The sequence below is a fragment of the Manis javanica genome, chromosome 17 (assembly GCF_040802235.1).
Source record: "Manis javanica isolate MJ-LG chromosome 17, MJ_LKY, whole genome shotgun sequence".
NCBI classification, from domain to species: Eukaryota; Metazoa; Chordata; class Mammalia; order Pholidota; family Manidae; genus Manis; species Manis javanica.
In genome coordinates, this window is record NC_133172.1 from 47,834,341 (window position 1) to 47,852,672 (window position 18,332).

Consider the following 18,332-nt stretch of genomic DNA (forward strand, 5'->3'; position numbering starts at 1 on the left):
GCCATAGTCCTACAGCCATACTAGGAACTTGAGGACCTCAGCTTTCTTTAGAGCAATGGGCTGGCCTGGGCCCCCAGTCACAGCCTAGGGTCCATCACAATCCAGCCAGCCAACTCAGATGGGCAGGGGCAGGTCAGCGTTAAGGATTAGCCAGGGAAGCCCAAGAGTCCTGTGAGCCACCAGAAAGCACCTGGGTAGAACTCACTGTCCTGATTTGGACAAACAGCAGCAACTCCTCGGCAGAGAGGGGAGTGAGCCACCCCAGGCACTCACAGGGCAGCTTGTTTCTGTTAGATCCACTTACCTAAAATGGCGCTGTTCAGGGCAGCACACACAGGCTCCCTCTGGATGGGGTCAAGCTGCTGGCCAACTGGACAGCTCCAAGGATCTGAGTATGCCAGCAGGCTAAAGGCATCCTAAGGGACAGGGGGCTCTTGAGAGGATTGTAACCCACACCACACACTCACCAGGGAGGGCACAACACATACCCCAACTGTAGGGTTGGGCAGGGTTGAGCCCTCCCCAGAGCCCAGAAGGTGGGGCAGGCCCTGGATATCCCATTTCCCACTGTACACTTGACTAGGGCCCACTTGTTCAGTTGCTGAGGTCCCCAGGGCCCTCCCAGGGTCACCCTGACCCCAGCACCAAATGGGGGCCTACTCTGCATGACGGCCTGGCTTGTTCTGTACCTGCAGCATCTCTGTGTGGGCCAAATTCTTGCCATACTCCCGTCCCAGCTGCTCGCTCAGTGCCTGCAACTCACGGCCAAACAGGATAATCCTTTCTGTGGCAGCCTGGTTGCCCCCACAGAGCTGCCGCCGAGGATGCCCATCATCTGCACCCAGAGCCCAGCAGAGAATACATTAGGGGAGGTGAGGAGGGAAGGGGAGAACTGGGGTAGGGACCCCAAAGAGAACATGGCAAGAAGAACCTCAAGGGGGCTGCAGCTTCTGTCAGAGGCAAGTGAGGGCTGGGAGGAGCGGGTGGACTGTCCACTACTGAGGTGCTCTTAGTCCACCTAGCATATGGTCTATGAGTCACAAAGGACTCAGAAGCTTCCCTCTACCTACTTTGTCAGATGCACGGGTGCTCATAAGAATGCCCACTCTTGACGACTCCTTTGAGCCGCAAACATAGGGACCCCGGTCTTAGAAGCTGGCTGGGGCCTTCCTGTCTCCAGCAGCCATTCACAATTGGCTGAGGAAGTAGTGAACCAGGTCTGCCAAGAGCTATCAAGCTGCGAAAGCCTGTCCATTCCAATCCCAACCCCTCCCAGGGGGCAGAGGGCACCTGGACTGAACATTGCCATCCCTGGAACACCATGCTGGGGCATGGCCCTTACCCATGCTGGACTCATCTGTCTGCAGGTCCTCATGCTTATAGGCACCATTGACGATGCGTGTGGACATGCTTTCCAGCATACCATTGGGGTAATGCTCTGCCTCCATCTCCATCTCACTGTCACTGTGGGGAAGGGTTGAAGAGGGAATTGGCCAGGGGGTTGTGTTTGGAGTAGCCTGGTTGGACCTCTATTCAGGCTTTAGCCACAGGTTGCTGTGGGTAAACCAAAGGCCCCCTAGGAGCATGAAAGGACAGCTCAGGCTTCCAAGGTTCCAACACTTGGCTCCTAGTATGACACCAGTTATTCCCAGAGGCCTGTCGCTTCTCACATCATCCCAGTGCTGCCTTTGTGACCCTCCTGGGCCCTCCTCTGTGTTGGCACACCTACCCACACCCCCAATAACCATGCCCTGTGAGCCCCAACAAGCATCTCTGGATGCCAAAGGCAGGACATCCCTGAGGCATGCCTGGGAGCTGCCGAAAGCTGCTTGTCTGCACCCTAAAATCTCTGCCTGCCCAACTTGGCTGACTACAAGCAAAGCCCAGTGAAAGCTTCTTCAGAATAACCCCTGGGGATTCTGACAGACCTGGTGTCCTTGGAGACCACATTCTCAGCTGGGCAGTGTCAGCACCGCTCAAGAAAGACAGGGCTGAGGAATGTGGCAGATGAATCAGGGGTTGTGCCATAAGGCGGAGTCAGTGCCTGGCCTGGTAGGTCAGCAACCACTACTCCAGGCACAGACCCTTTATAAAAGGGGCGGGGGTGCAGGGCAAGGGGGTGGCACTCAAAAGACAGGCTGAAGTGGGCCCAACTGGCAGAGAGCAGGAAAAGCAGAGCAGGACAGGCACCTGGTCTCCTGGTTACTGGTGCTGCTGTGGGGCTGGGACTTGGTGGAATCTGAGTTGGACTCGGAGTAATTGACCGAGGACGGGGATGAGGAGGACGAGGAGGACGAGGACGAGGAGGAGGAGCTGGGCGCAGCATATTTACTGTGGTTCTGTTTGCTCTTGGTGGACACAACGCCATTGCTGCAGCTGGGACTGTCTGCTCCTGGAAGCCAGGGGACAGTCAGATGAGGAGGGGCAGCTGGCCACCCAGCAGGGCCCCAGGAATAACCCCAGTGGTCCCACTTCCCTTCCCCCAAATCCAGCAGGGAGCCCTGAGCCCAGCCCAGGGAAGGGCACGTGGCAGCCTTTCTTCTCCACATCAGTTCTTCCCGGAGCCCTCTGGAGAGTGGCTGACCTGTGTTGTGCGTGTGGGAACTACTGGGGCCATGGCGGGGGCTGAGGCTGGGGGAGCCAGGGTAGCTGTCCTGGGACTTGGGGCTTCGAGAGCTCAAGCTGCGGACCTCACTGTCGGTCCCATTCACCATCTCCACAAACTGACGGCACCTGCAGAGGGAGCAGAGCAGCACTGCTCTGGGCTTGGTCTGGGTGGCATGTTTCCACCACCAGGTGAGAGGGGCTGGGCTAGGGGGCAGCTGTTGGTGCCCAGAACTTACTTGAGCATGAAGAGCAGGTTGGGATTGTGCTCCAGCAGCCCTGGGTAGAAGCGCTGGGTGGTCTCAATGGCCTCACCCACACGGCCCTCCAGCACCAGCTTCTGGATCTCTGCAAAGAGCAAGAACGCGGCAGTGAGCAAGGGGCTGGAGACCCTCCTCACAGCAGCATGCCCACACACTGCCAGCTCCAAGCAGGGCCCAGCTGGCCGTCAGGTGGGCTGCCTCAGAGGCATAGCCGGTTGATTCTCACAGAAAAAAAGGCTGAAGAAAGAACCTGCCAGCCCAGCTCCAGAGTAGACAGTGGTTTCTGCTAAGTGTCAGAGAATCCTCAAAGAATAAGAGGGGAAAATGCAGAGGGGACTCTCAGCCTAGGGGCAGAGGGCAAGTTTGGAGGCCTATTCCTGTGGCATACAGGTCTCCGGGGAACTGGACAGGGAAGAGACCCTGGCTGTGGAAGAATGATCTGGGATGGGCACCCAGGTAGCTTGGTGGCCTAGGGCTCCTCTTCAGACAGATTTTTCTCCTTTCAGGCCTCGCAGGGGGTGGCAATGGGAGGGCACTGCATTGGTTTCTGGATCAGGGCCAGGTCTTGTCAGTCTTCAGGGGCTGCAGCATGCTACTTGCCGGGAGAGGTCATCCTCCTCACACTGGCATCTCTGACACTACCACCTCTTAGGCCTTCAGCATCTTGCTGGGAGTGACTTCTGGGTCTGAGACTCTCTCATTCGTAGATCCCATGTATGGGATCCCTTTCCATCTATCTGGCTTGGCATAGCTTCCATAGCTTCTCTGGGAAACACAGACACATACACAATACACAAGCAGCAGGCTCAGAGATGTAAGCACACACACACAGACACATAGGTCCACACACACCATTCTCCCTCACTCGCCTCTCTTCTTCTTATCTCCTTTCTGGCTCTGTTTGCTCTTTCCTAACACCTTCCTTCCTTAAGAGAGCCCCAAACACACAGTATGCAGGCCAGTATGGACACTAGGAAAGCTTCCTTTTGTTCCTTCCTTTGGTTGCCTGCAAAGGGCAGGACCACAGTGGCCACTGAGCATCACCCTTTGCTCTGTATGACTGCTTCACTTCTCTCTCTGGCTGGAAGCAGGCAGAACTAAGGTGGAAGAAACACTAGGAAAGGCAGGGTGCTGGTTTGACAAGATGCAAACACATTCTTTTCAGAAAACCATGAACAGAAGGCTGAGTAGAATCCAAGCCTCAGGGGGAAGGAAACAAGCATGGAGGAGTGGGATCCAACCATGCTAGGCCCCAGCCTGCACTGGGCCACCAGACCAGAGGCTGCACAGAGATGCTCCCATGCTGCTAACTGTCCATCTGACCAGCGCTGTCTTGAAGGAGGGACAGAAGCAAGGCCTGGGGCTGAGCTGGGGCTGTGGTCTGATCTCCTGGTGGTGAGGACCACTGCTGAATGGACTCCTGACAGGTTATCCAAGGCTGGCATGAGCCAGGAGCAGAGTTAGAGACAGGTGAGGGAGGGAGGGAGGGGAAGAAGAGAATCAACCTTACTTTGTCTGTTCTTTATGGATGCTTGTTCTTCCTGAATTGGTGTTTCTGTCATTCGGGCAAAAACTGTGGCTGTGGCACAATACCCATGATGCACCAGGTAAGAGGAGACCATGCTAGAAGAAAGGAAATGCTCAAGGTGACACTCAAAAACTGCATTTCTTACTGACCACCTGATGGGACACACTATCTTCCCGTTACGTCTTCCCTAAGCACATCTTGGAAGTATAACCTTCACAGATGAGAATAAAGAGGCAGAAACAAAATACAAACTTCCCCCAGTGCTCATGAAGTCAGGCTGGGGAGGGGCTGGTCACCATATCTCTCCTCACAGCTTGGAGGAGTGGCTGCAGTTTCTCTGGGATATGCTGCCCACAAGTGGGCAAGTATGATAACAAAAATATATACGCCAGCACGTATCATCTTCTACTTATAGAAGAGGCTGCCTCCTATGAACCGCAGCAAACCCAGAGAAGGCTGACAGTCTCTCTGAAGGCTTCCCAGAATGGAGGCCAGCCAAGTAGTCTGGCAGCTGCCCAAAGAGAGATGATGCGTGCCACGTGTGTACCCTTTACAGACACGGGAGCTCCTCTGCAGGCTGCACCACATGCCCAGCAGAAGCTTTCTGGCTCACCAAGTGAACCTGGTCCTCAGAGTGCTGGCTTTAGAGGGTGATGGGGGAGCTAACCCACAGCCTGCTATTCTACGATATGTCACAAATCAGGGGCCCAAGAAGCCAAGACATTAGGCCACAACATGGCCAACAGGAACACATTTTTGGGAAATAGCTCTGAGGTGCCCAACACCCAGGAGCCATTTAATTCCACCACAGCTGGCAGAGCAGTGACAGCTGTATGTACACATGTGTATACACACGTAGGGCAGGAGGAGGAGCCCTCCCATCTGATGTGTATAGAAATTAATACCTTAGTGTGTGCATGTGTCTGATGTCATTATTATAATTGCCCAACACAGATGTCTAAAGGGCTATCATGTGGAAGGCACAAAGTTCAGCGGAGTGTCACCTTAAAGGGTAAGTGAGATGACACATAAAGTGTCTAGCACAAAGTAAAAAATTGATAATACAACCTTACTATGCAATTATGCATTTATGATATATTATGAATAATAATTATTAATTATAATTATACACAAAGACAAAAATTTTTGATGAAACACAGTTCAAATGAGTCCGTATATTTATCAACAAATGATGCCACTAAAATGTACAGTCCCTTTAACTCAACAATTACACTTCTTGAAAGGATACCAATAAAATTATCTTAAATATGAATAACTCTTTACAAAAAGGTTAACTATATAAGCAAAAGAGAGGAAATAACCTGAACCTCCCACAAAGGGAAGCCAGCCACGGGCTTGTGGCAAATTTATCTCTGAGATAACAGACCCATGAATAATGTTCATAAAAATTAAGTTATGGGAAATCACAGGACACAAATTATATGCAGGTCTTGGCAAATACTGCGTATGAACACACACACAGGCACACAGATACACACGTGAACAAACACAACCGTGTGCTGAGCCCAGGCCCTGTGAGCTGAGAGTTTCTGTCCTGCCCCCCACACAGTTTGGGCAGCTCCACCTTTCCCCTTGCCTGTCCCAGCAAGGCTGCTGGAACTGGCACTATGCTGGCCACACAGGAAGAGCTTCTCATTTGCACTAGGGGCTGGAAACAAGATGTAGCAGCGCTGTTATTCCTGAGAAGGGTCTGGCCACCTAGCCTAGCCCCTGCCTCAGCCCTCCCCTAGGGCCTATCTCAGTATTAATCCCTCAAGAAAGGAAAGCTACATGAAGAAGTCAGTGTGTACCTCAATCCCACCCAAGGGAACCTAGTACCTGGGTGCCTTTGCAGGGCAATGACCAGGGCTAGTAGAAGCCCAGTCCTTTCTGTCCACCTTTGGGAGCCAAACTAACAAGCTAACCCACCTCCTAGCAGAACGGGTACTGGTCATTGTCGGGTACTGGTCATTGTCTCACTCAGGCCTGCAGCTGGCAAGTGGAAGAGAGACCCAAACCTCTGGCCTCCCTTGGGATTCTCAGCAAGGCTTGCTTCCAGGAAAGTCTGGGAATTAATCAGCCAAGAGCCAGCTACGCTAGTCCTAGGGAGGACTCTCTTCCCACCACCACTGCCATGGATGCATCAGATTTTGCTGGATGCTAAGTGGTGTGTGAGAGGTGCCCTGACGTGACCTCAGGCCACAGTCACAGCATGATGGATACTCCCCCTGTGGTGGAAAAAAAGTCCACAGAGGAGGACACCACAGGGTGCCCTAGTATATCCCTGCCCTGAGGAAAGAAAACAGTCCTGCTGGTGATATTACACAGAGCCTTCCAATCCAGTTGAGGGGGTAATGATTTAATTAGAAGCAGAACTAGAGAACTAAGCAGGAGCTGTCCATCTGATAAGAGGGAAGCAGGCGAGCAGCAGATGTAATCACCCTGGGAGTGCTTTCCAGGAGGAACACTACCCACTGGAGTTCATTAGGGTAGCTTCTAGCAGCACAGGGGCTTACAGGAGAACGAGGTCTCTGGGATGGGGCAGGGCTGGGTAAGAGCGGGAGCGGAGCACTCACTTCTGCAGCACCGCCTGCCACTCGCCAAGCCGGGCACTGATGGGGAAGCAGTGGACAGTGCCCTGGACCTTGGCACGCCACTCCCGCATGTAGTCCTCAATGTCAAACAGGAAGGGCTGCTGCCCAAAGTTGGCGTCCACAATCTCCCCAGGTGTCTGCAGGCCTACGGTGGGGTAGAGGTTGGCCTGAAGAGGAGAATGAAATGTCAGTCGGGCCCTGAGGGCAATGGGGCAGCAAGGCCTCATCTCACCCCACCTTCCAGTGCAAAGGGGGAAGGCACTGGCTCCTGCAGGCCAGGTGCTCTGGCTTTGAGAGAACTGCAGTGAGGCTGGAGGAGGCAAGGCTAAGCCACATTATGCCCACCTCTGTACCAGAGACGCTTTTCCCCAAAGCTCAAGGGGAGAAAGCAAAAGAAAAGCAAGCCAGGCTCAACATCGAGTCTGCTGCCCTGCAACAGGGGCTGTGGTGTCTCCAAAGCCCAAGGTCCCTCTTTGGGACTCAGCTAGAGCAGAGAGGCAGGTAAGGCTCCACAACCCTGCAGGCATGCCCATGAAGATCTATTGCAGTGGCTCTTCTCAGAAAGATCCAGGACCAAGGAGCCCTCTGCCACCAAAAACGGGTGTGTAAGTGGGCAGGAGGGATGAGGGGAGACAGAAAAGGAGGGGAGGAGGAGGAGACCATGGCAAGGGGTTAGGTGGTTTGGCGCCCTAGATGCTGGCAAGTGTAGAGGCCAGTGCCCTTCTTATCAGAGGCTGAGAGGAGGGTTCTCTGGCCACTGAGGTCTGGGCATGTCCATGGGTGTGGGGCTCTCTGCTTTCCATGATCAGCTTCTGCCAAGTCACTCACTCAGTGCCTCCTGTGGCTCCCCACTGCTACCACCTAATGTCTTACCAGCCTCCTCTCCAGTCATCAGGCCCCTAGTCCCCTCACCACCTTCCATCCTCAGGCCATATGTCACCCCTGAGTCTCACATGCCTTTACATTAGGTTGAGCCCACCATAAGCTCGGAAACCATGAGACCTTTCCCTTTCTTCCTTTTCCCTCCCATCCTCCATGCCACAGGCAAAGCCCACCTCCTCCAGCAAGCCTTCCCTAAGTGTCGCTGCCCTCGGTGACACGCCCCACCTTGGGGAATCCACACACTTTATAGCACTTGGTGACATACTGACCACATTGATGTCTGGTTGTTTCATGTTAGGTCTCCACATCTAGACTCTTCCCCAAGAAGAGTCAGAAATTTCCTTCTGTGTCTGTTCTCTCCGCCAGGGACCATAGCCTCTCTCTGGGGCCTCCAGGTAGGAGGGCAGGATTCCGATCCATAAATAAGAAATTCTAATAGGATCCTAGATGCTATAGTCTGGGCTTCAGAAGGCCCCTCAGATCACAGGGGCATTTCCTAGGGCACCACAGGGGTACCCAGGAACCCAAAGCAGCCACTGGAGTCAGAAATCTTTCAAATCTTTCCTCCTTCTGGAACCTAGCCAGGGCACATACAGCTGGGCCAGGCTCCCAGCATTCTGGGAGGAGGCCCTCCATGTGATGAGACCCATGAGGACTCATAATAAAGGACTGGGGTGCAGAAGGTGGAGATGAGCCCTGAACTAATAAGCCAGCAATTTTACCCTTTTCCAAGAAGAGAAAACCACACAAAGCTCACCTCTCTAGCTTGTGGGTATCCTGCATGGTACCCTACGGCATTGACTCCTTGGGGATCTCTGATGGGTATGCACAGGGACCAGGCTCCCTAACAAGTGTAGGAATAATTCTCTACATTCTGTACCCTGTCCACTGGCTATTAGCCACACTGAACTGGCTCAGACCAGCTGAGCCATGGAGCTACCCTGATCTCCACCCACACCATCCCCCAGCTGCTTTGGAAAAGTCATAAATCACTGTCACATGCTAAGAGTCATGGAAGAAGACCAGGCCTTGCTGCTGGGGAGAGAGGAAGGCCAGGAGGTACCCTGTACTGGTACCCTCAAGCTGACAGCATAGCATACATCCCTATGTGGGGAAAGGTCCAGACTCTTCACCCTGTATTTGGCAGGTACCACCATACCCCATCCCAGTTAGCCCCCAAGAGCCCATAGTGGGAAGACCCCACAGTATTACTTACCGGGAGGTCTGTGAAGGCTGTGCCTGTGGAGAAAAAGGAACAGTCGTCAGTCTAGTTGGTCACCTATGCCTCTGCAGGCCCACAGAGAGTCCGTCACAGTGGCTGGGGAGGGGTTGGTCACATCTCTCCTGCGGTGGAGGCCAAGTACATGCTAGGGCCTGGTAGTTTTAGACCCTGGCTTTCCCTTTGTTGGCTGAAAGTGAAGCTGGATATTTGAGGATATATTTTTCTGTCAGGAAAAGCCTGCTAGGCAGGACTAAGCCCAAATGATCTACCCCAAGGCCTCTGCAGACCTGATCTTTCTCTTGATCCAACATGTATTTATGCAGACCTATTGAGTATGCCAAGTCTGTTCAATACATTACCTCATCTGATTCTCATACCAGCTCTGGGGAATGGTCTTTCTTATTCCCACTTTACAGATGAGGAAGGTAAGTCTAAAAGCTTAAATGATTTGCCAACAGCCATAAAATTAGCAGAAGTGGTGGGGCAAGATTCATTTCTAGCCTGACATTCTGTCATCGCCTCTACGCTGACAGAGAAGTGGAAACAGGGAGGGTCTCGGCTTTCCATCTCCAGCCACACCTGTCAAGAATCCCTAGAGGTTCCAAGGTGACAAAGCCCAGGTTGACACTGGCTTATGTATCTTCTGAACCCTTCTGCCAAGCAAAGGGACTGTGTTTCCAGGGACCTCAGTCTTAAGTTGGAAGTTAGAGTGGAGGAGAGAGCAACTTAAAACATCAGCAGGCCTAAGCAGGAGATGGACTTCAGTGTTTTCACCAGAACACTCATATTCTGCATGTTGAGAGATGACTCCGGGCCAAAGGAGAATCTCAAAGGCCTCATAGCCCTTCCATTTTATAGATAAACTATTGTATCTTCTAGAAGCTCCTGAGCTTTGGCCTGAGAGTTTTTCAGACCACTCCTTAGAAGTCCCAATTTGCTCCCCCAACTCCTACCTGGAAAAGAAACTGAAGCCCAGTAAGATAGAGTAGGTGAGGGTTTGACAATAGTGGTCTCCCAGTAAACCTGGGGGAAGAATCCAGCCACCCAGCCAGCATATACATGTGCTTCCTCTGTGCTCGGCACTGGGCTCGATGTCTTACAAGGAACCATCTAATCCTCAGAACAACCCTGCAAGGAGTATGGCGTCTCTGACACTAGTTTATAGATGAAAAAACAAGGTACAGAGAGATTATATATATTCTTCGCCAGGCTGTTTTGCTCCTCAGTGAGGGAAGCTCGCTGATGATCATGATCTATCTGACTGAAGCCATTTCTGAGCCCCCCATGTAGAGCCAGCAGTTACAGCACTGGCAGCACAGGATCTGGAAGGCCATCTGCACCCCTAAGGGGACCTCAACACCCACCCTTCAGGTCTGCACAGGAGCTGCCCTTGTGGATCTCAGTGTGGCTGCTACTATACTCCCAGCTCACGGAGGAGGCCCACAGAACCCTGGAGGAAGGGGGAGCCCAGCTTCATCGGTTATCTGCAGTGTGACCTTTGGCAAGTCACTCAGCCCATCTGAAAAAAGAGTATAACACTAATCCTGACCCCTCAAAAAAGAAAGGAGAAAACTGAGATACTCTGTGAAAGCTGCTTCATAAACTGTGAAGTCTAGGTACAATCTGGCTAAAGTTGTGCCAGAGAGTGAGGTGATTGCCACATTTCTGGGCAGGGGGTGACCTACCCGGGCTTGCCCAGCTCTATCACACAATGACTCAGGAAGGACAAGGCCTTGAGGAGCTTCCAGGAGGATGAGGAAAGAGGCTATTCCACCCCCTACTGCCCTGGACAAGGCGTGACACTGCTGCCCCAAGTCCTGCAGGTCTCTGGGAGCCTCTACAAGGCCATTATGACGGCAAGATCTGGGTTGGCCCACGAGAAAAAGGTCGTCCAGGCAAAGATCCAGGATGCAAACAGGACATTCAAACTTGCTGATAAGAAGTACCCCTGAGCCAAAGAGACACAGATCAGGGCTTAGTGAGGTTGAGGGTATAAAGCTTCTGAGAGAGCACAGTATAAAATGTATAAAAATGACTCTGCAAGTGCACAGACCACTTACAGGTGAGACATATGCCTCCCATCTCCATGGACTTGCTCATTAATCCTCCATCAAGTACCTGTTAGACCTCCCAAAAGCTGGGCCCTGGGATAGGCACTAGGGCAACAGCTGCAAGCCTGACCCTCAAGGTGCTGCTGACTCCAGCAAGAGAGATGACATGCTAATAATTACACAGACAACTGGCCACTGACACAGAGTACAACTGCTGTGACAGGAAGGATGGAGCAAACCAAAGGAGCACAGAGGTCAAGCAGCAGGAAACATCATTCTGCTTCTCTAATCGGGGAAGGGTTTAAGTTCTGAGATTAGAGGGCAGTGATTGGCTCATTGATCCCAGATGAGATTCTGAAGCATGTTATTGGTAAACTGGCTTGTGAAAAGGTAACAAGGTCACAAGAAGATTCACCAAGTAGTCTATCACTTCAAGTCCACTACCTTTCCATTAAATTTTGTGATCTAGAAAATGCAGGGGACAGGCATATACACTTTTTAGTTAAGATCTCAGTAATATCCTTGTAGACAAGATAGAAAAACACAAATACATAATGAAGTGATTCTCAAATGGCTCAAGTCTACCCAGACAAGCTATAAACTAAAGGGCTCGAATTTCAGCCTTGTGCTGTTATATCAAGTTCTTGATGAAAACGCATATAAACATGTTTACCAATTTTAGATTAATAACAGTGCTGAAAAGAATACCAAATATTTGAGATAGAACAAGCAAGACCACAGATCTTGACAGGTTGGAAAAATAGGCAATATACCCCTAAATGAAGTTTTAATTATAAGATGCATGAGGTCTTGCATGGGATCCATAAAAAACATGCATTAGGGAGATGAGATTTTTAAAAACAGCATGGGAGTTTGGGCTGACATTAAGGTGGTTGTGCATTCCTTATGGACCTGGGGACCTGACTGACAAAGAGTTTGGGGGGCTGGGACATATTTAGGGCCGAGAAGAATGAGGTGCAGGTGCAGGGTATGGCCCAAACCCTGTATCCCATGGGAGGTATTATGCTCTGAGCAAAGTGTGGATGACTTGGAGGGACGTGAGGAGGGCAAGTATTCAAAGCAAAGGAGCAGGACTGAGCCTGGGTACAGAAGGATAGGTGAAGGAGGCTTCGGTAAAGAGTGAGAGCCCACAGAAGTAGCCTCTGGGACTCTGACAGCAGGAAGACCAAGAGCCAGGAAATAGCTGGAGCAGAGTGGGGAGTGAGGAGCCACCTTAGACTTCTGCCCGACCCTCCAGGTGCTGGCTCCACACCAGCTGGATACCAGCAACTGTAGGTGGCCATGGATTTCAGAGGAGGGTTTCTCTGGATGTGCACCTGGGCCAGCTCTGCAGTGTCTATACTATGTTCTCAGCTGCCACTCTGGGCTGTGGCATCCAACTGCCCTGTTGAGGAATGCTGACTCCTGGCCACTTGGCCCCAGACACCAGCAAACCTAATTCCCACTCAGGTCCTCTGATTCTGTCCAGGTTCATCTCCTGAAGAAGCCAAAGAGGGGCTGTGGGGACAGTTACCTTTTAACTGCCTTCAAACCAGGGGAAGCAGGCCTTCTAGGAGTTAGGCTACAAGTAAGATGCCCAACTCTCTCTCCTGGCAAGGCCTGTGAACTAGCCTGGCTGGTAGGGTTCTGCCAGATAAGAGATCTCTGCAAATCTAATCAGACAGGCCCAGCAGTTGGACACAACTTTAGAGAACACTGGCCAAGGGCTCCTCTCACTTAAGGGCCAAACACCAGCCAGACCTCAGAACAGCCAAAGCCCCTCCACTCCCATCCCAAGTTCTAATCCTAAATGTCTACATGTGTACAGGATTGATCCTTTATAGGATCCTCCAGGGTCCCCATGGCCCTCCACTGACTGCTGCTCCTCCTGGGGTCCCGATTCATCTTTCCTTCTTGCTAGTGCACCCCAACTATCATGAGACCCTGTTAGGCCACTCCTGAGCCTTTGTCAGGTCTGCTCCTCATATCTTATAACCATCACCACTGCCTCTCTCAAGCTGCCTGCCTCTTTCCCAGACCCTTACTCTATAGACAGTCCATCTTTCATACCAAAGGGACCTTTTAAAATACAACTCCGTCCAGGTTGCTGTCTTGTTAACCATGAATAAGACAGAAGAAACCTGGCCCCATCTGACTCTAGCCTGTCTGTTTACCTCCTGTACTACAGCAGCCCTCATTGTGGCTCCAGAGCAAGCAGCACCCTGAGTGTCAGAAGGGCTGGCCAAAGTCTGACATGTGGATACAAACCATTACCACTGTTAAGTACTCGAGCCCCAAACTTCTCACCAGCTCCAAACTCTGCTCCAGTAAGTGTCTCAAAGACCAAGAGCATGACCATGACATTGCTGGTGTTTCAGCACTGACCTTGAGCTCGATAAATGCTGCTGAATGGACAGAATAACAAAGGTAATACTCATGCTACCCTCCCTTCACCTTCCAGGGTTCCAGTGCCTGGAAACGGCTGCCATTCCCCAGAGCTCAGCAGAAGATCTGCTTTGGCTTCAAAGCCTGCCCTTGGGCATCTCACCAACCAAAGTGGTCCCACAGAGTAAACTATCCCAAGGTCGCCAGTGCACCCACCAAGGCTGTGGCCATTCTTGGTGTAGAAGCAGGTGCTGTTGATGAGGTTGACACAGCAGCCAATCACATCTCCTGTGGTAAATGTGGGACCATATGGCTGGCCAGTCCCCGAGGAGCAGAAGGAATGCCCATCATCACCATGGTAACCATAGGAATGTTTATCCCAACCTGTGGAGGAAGAGAGCAGCAACAGTTGAGCAGAGGTATTTGAGAGAGGAACAAAAAGAAACCCACAGAAGCCCATCTGAGTGTGAACCCCTCTCCCAGGTGCCAACCTCAGTCATCACTTGTCTCTCACAGAGCCAGCCATGGATAGGGCCCAAACTAGCAGTGAGATCAACAGCTCACCACCCCCAAGGAGCTGAGGCAGCCCTATGAAGGAGCCCAAGCTGTATTTAACAGGAACAAAAACCATGAGTGACCTGGAAGGTACTCACCAGAGGCCATGCAACAAGGAGGCAATCAAGGAAAGCTTCCTGAAGGGGAGGGGACTTGAGCTGACCTTTGAGGTGTATCACTGTGGGCTTTTCAAAAATGCTCTCTTAATTGAAGTATAATTTACATCTAATAAAATTCTCCCTTTTTAACAAACATTCAACGATTTTTAACGAATGTTAACAAATGTTACCACCACTACATTTTCATCATTCAAAGAGTTCCCTCTTGCGAAGACAAGTAGTGAGACTCTCTAGCATCTTAGTATGCTGATGAACAGTGCCTACAATGGGGTGTGGGGGAGACTTGATAATATGGGTGAATGCTGTAACCACAATGTTGCTCGTGTGAAACCTTAGTAAGATTGTATATCAATGATACCTTAATAAAAAAAAGTTCCCTCTTGCCTCTTTGCAGTCAATCCCACTTCACCCATCTCCATTCTTTGGCATCAGTGATCTGATTTGTTCCTATGGTTTTGCCTTTTCCAGAATGTCATTCAAGTGGAATCACAGAATATAGAGTATCTTGGTCTAGCTTCTTTCACTCAGCATAACACAAAAGAAACTCATCCAAATTGTCAGGTGTACCAATATGTATTTTTTTTTTTTACTGTTGAGTAAAAATTATCCATTATATGGATATACCACAGTTTGTCTATCCATTCATTAGTTGATGACATTTGAGTTGTTTCCAATTTTTGGCTATTATGAGTAAAGCCAATAAATATTTGCATATAGGTTTTTGCACTGGACATATGTTTTCATTTGTCTTAGGTAAACACTTAAAAGTAATATAGCTGGGTCATAAGATAAGTATATGTTTAACTTGATAACCAACTGCCAAACTGTTTTCCAAAGTGGCTGTACTGTTTTGCGTTCCCACCAGAAATATATGATGAGTTCCATGTTCTCACCAGAGCTTGTCATTGTCAGTTGTTTTGGTTTTTTCTTTTTCTTTTAGCCATTTTAGTAGGTATGTAGTGGTTCAAATATTATTGTGGCTTTAAACTGCATCTCCCCATTGACCAAGGATGTTGAGCATCTTTTCATATACTTATTTACCATTGGTTTATTAGAAAATAACTGAATTGTCTATTCAAATCTTTAACTCATTTTTGCAGGGGGAGAGGTTAGGTATCTTACTGAACTGTAATTGTTCTAGATATATTTTGGATAAAAACCTTCTATGTGTTTGCAAATATTTTCTTCCAGTCTGTGACTTATCTTTCCATTTTCTTAACAGTGTCTTTCAAAGGCCTGCTGGGATTTTGATTGGGATTGTGTTGAATCTACAAATCAATCTGGACAGACTAGAGAGCTTAATAATACTGATTATTTCAATCTATGAACATGGTATATCTCTCCATTTATTTAGGTCTTCTTCAATTTCCCTCAATAATGTTTAGAAACATTTATCTCATTTCACTTTTGATGGCATTATGAATGTTATTTTTATATTTTAGTTTCCAATTATTTCAATATCTCAAAATATAATTGATTTTGGAGGTAGGAAAATGGGGACAAGGTTTTTTTTCACAGTGATGAAAATGTTCTAAAATTAGATGATAATGGTTACACAACTCTGTAAACATGCTAAAAACCACTGAATTGTACACATTAAATGGGTGGATTTTATGGCATGTAAGTTTTACCTTAATAAAACTATTAAATGCATGCACACACATATATATTTGATTTTTTATGCATTCACATGGTATCCTGCAATCTTGTTGAACTCACCAATTAGTTTTGGTAGTTTTTGTGAAGATTCTTTGGGATTTTCTAATATATTGTCTGAGAATAAAGACAGTTGTATTTCTTCCTTTGCACTCTGCATGCCTTTTATTTCCTTTTCCTTCCTTACTGCACTGACTAGGATCTCCAAAACAATGATGAATAGGAAGAGTGGGAGCAAAAATGAGATCTCTGAAGTGCACCAAGGTTTTATACAGAGGAAAGTGTGAAGAGCATGATTCCAGGTGGAGAAGCCCAGGTAAAGGCATGAGCGCAGGCGGGGCAGTGTTGTGAGCTGCAGAGAGGCCTGCCTGGCTTCCTGGCTAAGGAACAGGCATAGAACCATAGCTAGCCAGGACCCACACAGGGTAGGCAAGCTGACGGGCTGGCAGGCAGGTCTACTCCCAAAGGCAGCCCCTCTAAGCAGCATTCCCAGCCTCTGCTGCTTCCTTGGGGTCTGAGCAGCATGGCCGTGTGAACACACTTAACGACATCCCTCCCCTCCCAAGTAGCATGGGTAGGAGCAGCTCACCTGGGAGGGAAGCTCTCCCCAGTGGGGCAGGGGCCTTGAGCATCTGAGTAGCTCAGAAAGGGAGGCAGGGCTCCAACAGTCACAGAATTAGTGGGTGGAAGGAGGCAGGGTGAGGGCAGGGGTGTCGGCAGGTGAAGACAGACAAAAGACAGGGCTGGGGGCTGGCAAGGGAGACAAAGGGCATGACTGGAGAGGTGGAACTCACCAGATCCTGGAGCCCAAATTCTGCCCTGAATTTGGATGGGTGGGATTAAGGGCAAGTTGACCCTCATGATCACAGCACCCATCCCAAGCTTGTGTACCCTGAACTTTCACCCAGGAACCCTCTGGTTAAACAAAGATCCCCCAGAATCCATAGCTGGGGAACAGGCTGAAGTCAAATGGCTCTCACTAATGGGTACAGGGTACTCAGAGCCCTGCTATTGCCCTTCTGGAATCTTCCCAATGCACTGCAAGGAAATTCTCATGAGAACTTCCCAGGACTGGCTTTAGAAGGCCCACAGCCTGGAGCCAGGTTCTGTTCACACCTTCCCAATTCCTCAGAGACACTGGAACAGCATAGCTCAGGGGACAAGGTGCTGCTGTGGTCATCAACCCAACTTCTAAGCCCAGGAATACGATGGGACTTTCTATTACTCGAGGACACATAAATAATTTGGCTCAGGGAAATGGCTCTTCTGGAGCACAGAGATGCTCATTCCCACACCGAGAGGTAGGTTGATGAGGCTATTGCAGGCAATGCCTCCCCTCAGGCTTTAACGCAGAAGACCCTATGGCTCCTGGCAGCTGGGGCTGCAGCAGTGGCCTGCTCCCCTTGTCTGCAAAAGGCCACAAATGAAGAATGGCCAGTGGAGAGAAGTGAGGACCAAAGTGACAGCAATGCCTCCAGGCTGGCTCAGGCTGTGCCTGGTGGCCTTAAGCATGCCCACATGCTTTCCCTGACTCAGGACCCATATCCACGTGCCACACCAGTCACAGCAGTCCTTCCTTCCTTCCCCTCTTGGACCCCTCAGATGGAGCACGGGGGCCTCCCACATGCGCCAGCCTGTTAGGAGAGCACCGCAATAACCCTGCAGGTTTGGCACTACAGGTACAGTCATCGCCACCTCACCAGGAGACTCAGGGACTTGCGCACTGGCCCACACAGCTGAGAAGTGCCTGAGCTGGGACTGAACCCAAATCTTCGGATTCCAAACCTCACATCCTTCCTGCCTCAGGTCCTGTCTCATTTGAGGCAGTAATGTTTCTGGCAGTGAAATCATCCCACACTCCCTGCCTGTCACCAGAAGAGAGTGGTCAGATGCCTTGCTTTTAGGTTGGTGTGGACCTGGGATCTCTATCTTGCAGAGGGTCAGGGGCCTCCAGATGTCCAGCACAGCCTCCCCTAAAGCCAAGTCCGCTGCTCACCACCTCCTGAGGGATGTGGCTGTGGAGGAACACTGTCAAGCCAAGTTACTGCCATTCTAGCCCTCCCCATAGAATCCTTCAGGACGGTTGCCTGCTGTTCCTACAGGTCCTCTCAAACTATGCCCACACCTGCTGTGATACTCAATGAGTTCACTCCTTTTGCCAGAGCATCATGGCCCAATTTCAATGCTTGACCCTTAAAGTTTTCCATAACATTCTTTGGTTTTCCCCGAGCACACCGCCCATGTCCCTGACCAATCCCAGATTCCTGCTGAGCCTCTCCAGGCATCAGTCACTATTCCTCATACTCAGAGCCATTCCTCCCTGGAAAACCATCAGACAAATGCTTTTTCCATAACTTCAAATATCTTAAAAAATTGAATAGGATCCATTGCCTAGAGTAGCTTGACAATGGATGATGGGAAAGCAGAAGAGATCTTTCCACTCACAAATGCTGGGGAGGTGGCATCAGAGCAG

At 50.2% G+C, this 18,332-nt stretch overlaps 1 protein-coding gene across 1 annotated transcript in view; it reads right to left on the reverse strand.

Moving 5' to 3' along the window:
- Positions 1-18,332, reverse strand: part of RANBP10 (RAN binding protein 10) — a 60,876-nt gene that overhangs the window by 3,604 nt on the left and 38,940 nt on the right. The window contains exons 4-13 of the mRNA XM_037025272.2: positions 13,746-13,913; positions 9,088-9,110; positions 6,972-7,156; positions 4,378-4,490; positions 2,844-2,952; positions 2,585-2,733; positions 2,191-2,392; positions 1,343-1,464; positions 690-835; positions 305-416 (exon numbers count right to left, since the gene is read on the reverse strand). Coding sequence (XP_036881167.1) covers positions 305-416; positions 690-835; positions 1,343-1,464; positions 2,191-2,392; positions 2,585-2,733; positions 2,844-2,952; positions 4,378-4,490; positions 6,972-7,156; positions 9,088-9,110; positions 13,746-13,913 — 1,329 coding nt within the window. The remainder of the gene's footprint in view (positions 1-304; positions 417-689; positions 836-1,342; positions 1,465-2,190; positions 2,393-2,584; positions 2,734-2,843; positions 2,953-4,377; positions 4,491-6,971; positions 7,157-9,087; positions 9,111-13,745; positions 13,914-18,332) is intronic.